The sequence below is a fragment of the Sarcophilus harrisii genome, chromosome 6 (genome assembly GCF_902635505.1).
Source record: "Sarcophilus harrisii chromosome 6, mSarHar1.11, whole genome shotgun sequence".
NCBI lineage: Eukaryota > Metazoa > Chordata > Mammalia > Dasyuromorphia > Dasyuridae > Sarcophilus > Sarcophilus harrisii.
The window spans coordinates 246,046,548-246,056,231 of record NC_045431.1 but is presented as its reverse complement, the minus strand read 5'-3'; the positions used below and the strand labels follow the sequence as shown (position 1 = coordinate 246,056,231).

Sequence of the window (9,684 nt, the reverse complement as noted above, 5' to 3'; positions counted from 1 at the left end):
GTTTTGGGGTTATAGTCTTTACCCTCTGCATTTATAGCTTCTCTCCTGATTTACTGGCTTGCTGCCAGGGCAGAGTAGCCAACACTGTGGTAGAGTTCTCCCTGCAAATTTTCTTCTGGGGAAGACCACATACTGCCCCCCCTCCAGTCTACTCAGTGTGAGTTGTTTTCCATGCTCTTACTGCCAACTGCTTGAGTCTGCATCTTGTCTAGACCCATTTCCTCCCCATGAGCAAAACCCGAACTTTTCTGGTGAATTTCAAGATTATGTTCTGTTGGTAATGTGTTGTACTCCCAATATTTGTGGGTTCTGACAGTTAAGCATTAATTCAGAGGCTAGGTTTTGTAAATAGTTTGAGGGTAGATGAGAGCTCAGAAAGATTCATGTGTCCTCTCCACCATCTTGGCTCCGCAAGTTGTTTGTATTTTAGACCAGAGTCACCATATTATACCACAATATCATTGCCCCAAAATTCACATGATCCTGGATACATATACACCAGACTTCAGATTTTTGTTTTTTCTCTAATATTTCATTTTCCCAATTACATGTAAAAACAATTTTTTAACACTGGTTTGAAAAAAAAATTGATTATCAATTCTTTTCCTCCTTCCCTTCTTTCCTCACTCTCTGAGATGGTAAGCAATTTCATATAGTTTATATATTTGTGATAATGAAAAAAATATTTTATTGTTTATAATGTTGTGAAAGAAAATTAAAACCAAAAAAAAGGACAAAAGAAATAAAGTGAACAATTGTCTACTTTGATCTGCATTAATTTCTTTCTTTCGATGTATATTGAATTTTTATCACATGTCCTTGGGAAATTGGCATGGATCTTTGTATTGTTGAGATGATGATCATCTTATATTAGTCCTCTTAGTGTGTCCAATGTTCTCATGGTTCTGTTCACTTTACTTTGTATTAGTTCATGTAAGTATTTCCAGATTTTTCTGAGATCATCCTGACTCACTATTTCTTTTTACAATCGTACACCACAAGTTGTTAAATCATTCCCCTTGATGGGCATTTCCACTTCTTTGTCAACACAAACAGAGTCATCATAAATATTTTTGTACAAATAAGTCCTTCCCTTCCTCCTTTTAAAAATCTTTTTTTGGATATAGATCAAGTAATGGTAATAGTAGAGGAAAAATGCATGTACACTTTTATAGTCCTTTGGAAATACTGCCAAATTGTTCTCCAAAATAGTCATATCAGTTCAAATTTCAGCTAACAGTAAATTAATAATGTCTTCTTTTTCTCCCTACATCTACATTTTCCTTTTCTGTCACAAGTCAATCTATGAAATGTTAAGTGGTATTTCAAAGTTATTTTAATTTGCATTTCTCTATGTAATAGCGATTTAGAACATTTTTCATAAAACTATAAATAGTTTTACTTTCTTCATGAGAAAACTACCTATTTATATCTTTGACCACTTGTTAATGGGGGAAGGATGTGTATTGTTAATTTGATTCACCTCTCTCTATATTTTAGAAATGAGGACCTTAACAGACATAAAAATTATTTCCTATCTTTCTTCTTTCCTCATAACCATGTTTGCACTGGTTTTGTTTGTGCAAAATAGTTTTAATTTAATATAAATTGTCTATTTTGAATTTCATAAAGTTATCTATCACTTGTTTGATCATAAAGTCTTCACTTCTCCAAAGATTTGACAAGTAAAATATACCATACTTCTATAATTTGCTTATGGAATTACCCTTTACAATTTACCCATTGTCCCTTTTTCTTGGCATATGATGTGAGATGATGTTCTATAATTAGTTTTTGACAAAAAAAGGCTTTTCAATTTTCCCAGAACTTTTTGCTAAATAGTGAGTTCAAAACCTAGAAAGAAAATAATCAATCCAATAGCCCATTGTTTGGTTTCCAGAGTGCAGTCTACACTGCACTACAGGCCTGACCATCACTTTTGTGAGACAGATCTTTCCTGCAAAACTCCACTTTAAAGTTTTTGGAGGGGAATTTGCAAGAACTAAAGGCAGTGCCTACCTTTACTTTACCATTTAATAAAGGCCCATCTATTAATCTAAGTATTCATAATCCAATCTCTCTCCTGCTCTCAATCTCTCACTCTTCTACAATTAGTCAAGTTTTCATAAGTGGTCTCCCATGAAAGAGATGTCATGTTAGCTGGGAGTGGTAGATATCTATAATGTTAAATCTGTGCCAACTGAAATTCACATGAGTACTGCAAGAGAATTAATATTTGTACCATTTGACCTAACTGTATGCTTGTGGAAAGTGCACAGAGAATTCACCAGGAGAGATAAGGCATTTATTCACTTAGGTGTAATAGAAAATTAAATGTAATAAGCATGTAAATAAAAAAAATAATGTATAAATGTGTAATGAATATTAATTCTGGTTTAAAGCATGAAAAAAATTTTTTGAAGCAAATAGATCATAAAGTCACCCCATCATTTTACAAATGAGCAAACTGAAGAACAAAGAGTTTAAATCCCACCCAGAAAATAAAAAAAGCATACACAAACATGTGTGTGCACATGTGTATGTATGTAAACATGTATTGTTGCATGAATGAGAATGTGTGTTTGTGTGCCTATCTATATATATTTGGAATCAGGAATATGTCTTCAACATGCCAAGAAAGAGAAGATCATTACCATTATAAAGATAAAGGGAAGCAAAAACATGAAATGGAAGTGACAAGACAAGATACATGTTGAGAGTAGAAACAACACAACCATCTTGATGGCTGTTTTTGGTTAAGTTATTCTACTATTGCCTCAGGGGAATCAATGAGTGTTCTATTCATTCCTCTGAGGGCACAGTTGCTCAAAGACATGGGCTGGTGTCAGGATTATTCCACTATAAACAATAACCACTTACAGGATTGTTCAAAATTACACTAAAATAATTGACTGATTCCTTCTACCCAATGTAATATTTTATCTAAAGGGGCATTTTCCTGGATGATGCAGTTTTTGGTTTCATTTTTTTTTCTTGTTAGCTTGCATATTTTACTCTTCATCATTTTACTATTTTCAAGGAAGTGAAGGGAAAAACTATCCTCTTGATCATCTTGCCCATGGCCGCTGTGACCTTCTGGTTCCTCAGGCTATAGATGAGAGGGTTCAGCAGGGGAGGCAGGGTTGTATAGGCCATTGCAATTAAAAGGTTTTGGATAGGTGATGTGTCTGATATGTTCCTGAAGACTGCAGTCATTACAGAAATGAGAAATAGCATGAGGATCATCAATTGAGGGGAGCAGGTGGAAATGGCCTTGTAGCGTCCTTCCACAGAAGGAATCTTGAGCACACTGGAGAAGATGCGAGCATAGGATGCGATTAAAAAGGCAAAGCAAAATAACAAAAGACACGAACTTGCTACAATTAATGCAAACTCAGTATTAAACACATCAGAGGTTGAGACTTTCAAGACATGAGGGATGTCACAGAAAAACTGGTGGATCACATTGGATCCTGAGAAGGGCAGGCGGAACATGTTCCCTGTGTGTACAGCTGAATAAAGAAGCCCACTGAGCCATGAGCCAGCTGCTGCCCAGAGACAACGTGCTGGAGTCATGATGATCCCATAGTGGAGGGGCTGGCAGATGGCCACAAAGCGGTCATAAGACATGGCCACAAGTAAAGCAAACTCTGTAGCTGCAAAATAAAGGAAGAAGAAGATCTGGGCAGCACATCCCAGGAGGGACAGGGACTGACTGCCACACAGGGTATTCACAATGAATTTAGGAAGCGTGACAGAGATGGTCCCGATGTCCAGTAGGGATAAGTTACTCAGGAAAAAATACATAGGACAGTGAAGGTGTGGGTCAGTGATAATTGCAGCACAGGTGAGAAGATTCCCCAGGAGAGCTGCCAGGTAAATCAGCAGGAACAGCGCAGCGTGTAAGACCTGCAGCTCCCGTGTGCTGGAAAACTCCATGAGGAGGAATTCTGTGATGACTGAGAAGTTGCCCATCCTCCTGCTGTTCTGTAATTTGACTAAAAATAAATAACTCAATGAGTAGCAGGGTGGGTGTTGAAATGGAGAAAGAATTAAAATATTTACTTAGACCTTGAAAATGATTGTGTCCCTTTAAGCCTGAACCAAAGCAAAATTATAATCAATGTATTTTAAAACCAAGCTCAGCTGAAGACAGAGCTATATCTAATAGTTCTGGAACAGAGGTTTTAATATTTAGTTCGGTACAATGACCAGAAGAAATAATATATCATGAACATTAGGAAAGTGAATGGTACCACTACAAAGATAATGAAGAAAGTTATTACCACCAAGAGTGGGAAAACATCTTCATACATGTGTGCACACATGTGTATGATCATATATGTATATATTTATACACATATATGTGTATGTATAAATACATATATTTGTATATACACATTAGTATATATGTAACTAAATACAACATATATTAATGTCTATATCTATAAATGTAGTTATATACAGAGAAAATGGAAAATCAGAGTGAGGCAAAGTTTCATACTTTTATTGCATATTTCATAGAGTTGTATTCAAGAAAGTAGTTTGGACACATTCAAACATTGTGTAAATTAAGCTAATTGTATTGATGATATTATTTCATAGGTTGGTAAAGAAGAGCCTGGACTGAGTCAGTGTAATGTCTGAACTAACAAAGTCCATTAGTAGTAAAGTTAGAACTTGGAATAGATTATTCTTACTCTAAATTTAGTTTTCTTATTATTTTAAAAATGAAGATGTCTATAACACTAGTAACGGTGATTATTGATTTTAAATCATTTTTTACTCCTGATTCTCTGTGGCCCCATTGTAGGTTTTCTGAACAAAGACAATGGGTTGGTTTGCCATTTCCTTCTCCAGTTCATGTTACTAAAAAGGAATTGAGGCACACAACATTAAGTGATTTGCCCAGGATGACATTGCCAATTAAATGTTTAAGGTCAGATTTGAACTCAGGAAATTAAGTTTTCCTGACTTCAGGTTCAGCACTCTTTACAGTGCTACCTCGCTGCTCAATTTCTCTATCCCATATTCAAATAATCAATATATGTTGTTTAAGGTTTATGTCATAGGCTTAAACTTAAAAATAATGTGAAAGAGTGGAAATGTCATCACTTTCAAAATATTCATCACATTTTTATTTGTTTTCTTTGCTAAACTCATTTCTGGGATGGACTCCTCTATGTCCTTTCCAGGCATTTTGAAATCTCTGATTCTGAGTTTAAAAGTAAGGAATTGGTCAACATTTTACTATTCCAATGGTATTCCTTATTCTTGTAAGACTGTCCCCCATTGTAACTTTGCTTTTAGAAAAGCAACAGATGCCCCATTTCTGTCCCCAAACTTGAATGGCTGGCAGAAGCCTTTTTTGTTCTTCAGGGTGAAAAATTCTTCCTTGAATAAATTCTCTTTTTATCCTCACTCACTGAGCATCTTTTCTGGAAATAAGCTGGATAAGGTTCTCCTTTCTCTGGGAGAGCATCTTTCCCCAAGTCACAGAATACCAGACTTACCTGGATCCTCCATCTGCTTTAATGAGTTCAATGATCAGAAGATGGAAGTAGGAATTCAAGAGATCTGATTTTTAGAGTTGATTTTATTCCTTCCTAGGCATTTCACCCTTAGTGTCACCCTTTCATCTCTCCCTCTTGGCATCAGGCTGAGCATCTATAAAATTATCCAGATTATATTTTGAAAATATAATCTGTACTCCCCTTACCAGAATCAATATTTATGATTGTTATAATCTCTATATATTATTTCTAGAAAGTAATCTATTTCTCCAGGTTGGCTAAATAACTTTGAAAAATGATTTGGAATGGTGCAGTGATTTTTATTTCTAGAGAGATGTCTTGAAGAGAAAAGTATGTCTACTAATATAGATGAGCAAGACAGAGATAGAGATACAGGTACAAATAGAGAGATATGAGTAGAGATGGAAGTAAAGATAGAGATAGATATATGGATATATGTTATGGGCCAGAACTCTGAACTTGAAACAAGGATTTTTACAAGGTGCTAAGTCAATGGAATTAATAAGACAATGGTTACCTAGTTTAGCAAGGTGAATGATAGTTCTCTAGTTCAGTACATGTACTTAGTACATGTAGAAAGATTCACACCTACGATGATTTCTTTTAGAGTATATAACAACCAGCAGGGACCCAGAGACAGATTCACTTCATCTCACACCACTGTGGTGGCTGGCCTCCTGTACTTCCCCCACTGAGATCAAGGCTGGTCTGAAAGGCTTTCCAGAAAGCTGCCCAGCCCCAGGCAAGGAAACAGTAAAGAATCTGGACTTTAACACCTGGCTATTCTTGTGGTAATTACTCTACTGAAATGAAGGCTGCCCTAGAGACTTCCAGAAAACCAATAAGAATACTACAGCATATACATGCTGAGAGAGAGATGAAAGAGAAATAAATGAATATAGAAATAGATGGATTCTACAATCAACCATAGAGATATTGTGGGAGTGATATATTGATGTACATATATGTCTCTATCTGTCTATATACACATGTGTATTTTACATATATAAGTAAATATAAATTGTATTTTTCTAGAGATGACATAATGTTTATATACTTATATTTATGAATATATGCATATATAGAAGTGATCAATAGATAGACAGATGATAGATATACAGAGAGACAGATAGATGATAGATCTATATACTTCCACTCTTCTAGACCTCAGCCTCTTTCCCAACTTCTCCCCAAATCTGACAACATTAGAATTAATTCTCCAGTCTTCCAAATATCCCACCAGTCTCACAATCCAACCATTTAAACAGCATTACTAATATTCAGTGACCTTGAATTCAAGGATCTAGCATAATCTCACCTCTTATCCTATAGACAGATCCATGTACATTCACTTTTAATAAGCATAAACCTATACACATTAAAATGCTCACAGACATATAAACAAAATATGTATTATTGTGATCCAGGTTTCTCTTTATCCCTCTACAGCAAAAAGTGAGAAAGATGTCAGAGACCTAGAATTCTCAGAAGACAATATTATAAAATACATATATAGAGGATTCCAGGTCATATCATCGGTCTCCTAATTTTGATTTTCACTGAGAAATGAGCAATATTTGCTTTATTTCCTGCACATATAAATAACCATATTTCACTCAGAAGAAGCTAGGAAATCTACTAGCTAGCATCTACTTCAAGGCATTCAAAAGTGGACTCTACTGATAAGAACCACAGAAGGTCATTCACCTTATTTGAAAATAGCTGGGGAATTGCTGAGGGCCTCTGTCTGAATGTCTCCTTCAAATATGATCATAGGAGCAGAAACTCAAAACTTGAAGGAAGTGCAGAGCTCAATTTTCCAAGTGCTTTATTTAAAAGAAGAACAGAGACATTCAGTGATTGACTCTAAATTCCCCAGTTTGTTAATGACAAATCTAGTGTTAAACCAATTAATTGTCTTTTGCTTCCAAATTTAGCCCTGCTCCAGTGAATTTATTCAAAAGTCCAACTTATGTTTTTTTTTTTTTTTGGTAGCAAAATAATTTATAGATAAAAGGGTGGAGGAAAGCAAGATATAAAGTTAGAACTGACATGATGTTCCTACATCTTCCAGGTTTCTTGTGAGTACTCTATCATAAAGACTATGCTACAGCCAAATAAAATGCAGCAATGAATTGTCCCTCTTACCCAGCTGTCCTTGTGATCAGTAGAACAAATTTCAGTTAACTGGATGTAGAACAGGGTTCTATAACCAGAAATCAGAACAATAATTATGAAACATGTTTCCATAGAACTTTTGATAGTATGTTTATAGGTCATCTTGATGAACATCAATATGGTGAGTTGCAAAGATAATGCTATGCACATAAAACAGGTATGTTTAAAGGGCTCAGAGGCTGAGACTTATGCAGGATCAAATCACAGTAACTTTACAAGTATTTATTGTGTCTACTATGTCCTACATCACAGTATGGTAAGTATGGGGTTGCCCTCCAAGAAGACAAAGAGAGCCCTAACTTTTATGAACTTAGAGTCAATTGGAAGGAGGAAGCAAGTAAATAAGCATGTTCAACTGATACAGCAAGAATTGGACATAATCTCAGAGGGAAGATGAAAAGATTATACAACTCAGAAAAGTCAGAAGTAAAATTCAGATTAAGGTTTTACTTATTTCTAACCCACCACACTATCCATAGTACGATAGAAAACTGTGTCACAGAAAAAGTATCAGAGAGTGATCATCTCTGTGATTGTTAGTTCACACAGTAAGCACTTGAGCATCTGGGTCACAAAGAAAAATAATCATAATCGCAATGAAAATACCTGAGTTATTTGTTCTGATGTGCATACTTTCCAGGATATGTTGTCATTGGCACTGGATTCTCCATCTATCTACTTTTCTTAACATAATCTGGACATTATCTCGTTCCTCATCAATTTATTCCATTCTGATGGGCAGACTCAAAAATATGTAAAGATGCTCAAGTCTAAACCTCTGAACCTGCTATCACTATGGAGATTTTGGTGATTTTTATGTTACAGAACTTGGTGAAATATATTGCCCAATGTATTTTGTAGAAGGTGTTGTGAAATCACCAGAGTATTCAAGATCAACATCATCATGCTCTGAGTTGCTATGGATTCTTTGTCCCATCCCTTGAGAATAATTAGGGCAGAATCTATTTTATAAACAATCCAATGAAAAAAATTCTCCCTTTAGTCTCATTAAAATATCAGCCACAAAAGTATAGACTTTGGGGATTCTCTCAATCCAAAAAGGTCTTAGGTAATAGTCAATACTGAATGCCTATGATGTGGTAGGCATTTTGTTAAGTGTAAGAAAATGAATGGGACAAGATGAAAAGGAAATAGCACTTAGCACAAGGAGATAAAAGAAAAGTGCAAAAGCAGTGAAACTGGTAGAAAATGGAAAAAAGACTGTGTTGGATGCCCCCATTAAATTGAAGTTTTAGGGGTTATGACTCTGCTTTCTAGTCAGAAAGTCCAATCAGAGGAATAGAGGCAAATAATAAGATATGATAGTATGATGGACTCAATCTCACAGGATAATTTGATGTCACAACAAATAGACTTTTTAAATGTTTAATCATTTATTCATAATTCATAATTCATTTAAAATTTTGTTATTTAACATTCCTTTTTTTTCAATCTGTACCCCAAAGAGATCAAAGAAAAAGGAAATGAATGTATGTGTACCACAATATTATAGAAGCTCTTTTTTGGTAGCAAAGAATTAGAAATTGGAGGATAACCATTTATTGAGGAAAGACGAAACAAATTCTGGTTGTAATTGTGGTGGAGAACTGCTGTGCTATGAGAAATGATTTTCTGGTTCTGCCTATTCATTTCTTAGCTCAATCATTGTTTGTTTGGTTGTTTGTTTATTTTACATTTAATCTTATTAATTTCACCTTTGATTTTCAGAATTTCAATTTGGTGATCAAATAGGGATTTTTAATTTTTCTTTTTCAAGTTTTTTTTTAGTCATATACCCAATTCATAGATTCTTTTTCCAATTAATTGCAATAAGAATTTAGAAAATCTTTCTCTAAACATTCCTTTGGCAATATCCTATATGCTCATTATTTTTTTTACAAGTAGATGACACAACTTGTTCAGCTATTCCTCAAATTATGAAAGTTTCCAATTCTTTGTCGCTGCAAAAGGT

General features: G+C 34.9%; 1 protein-coding gene across 1 annotated transcript; it reads right to left on the bottom strand.

Annotated features, from left to right (window-relative positions):
• Nucleotides 1–3,021: 3,021 nt before the first annotated feature.
• Nucleotides 3,022–3,975, bottom strand: LOC100923287 (olfactory receptor 14I1-like). Its single transcript, XM_003773999.1, has one exon. It carries the CDS (start codon nucleotides 3,973–3,975, stop codon nucleotides 3,022–3,024), a length of 954 nt encoding a protein of 317 aa, XP_003774047.1.
• Between the last annotated feature and the right edge of the window lie 5,709 nt (nucleotides 3,976–9,684).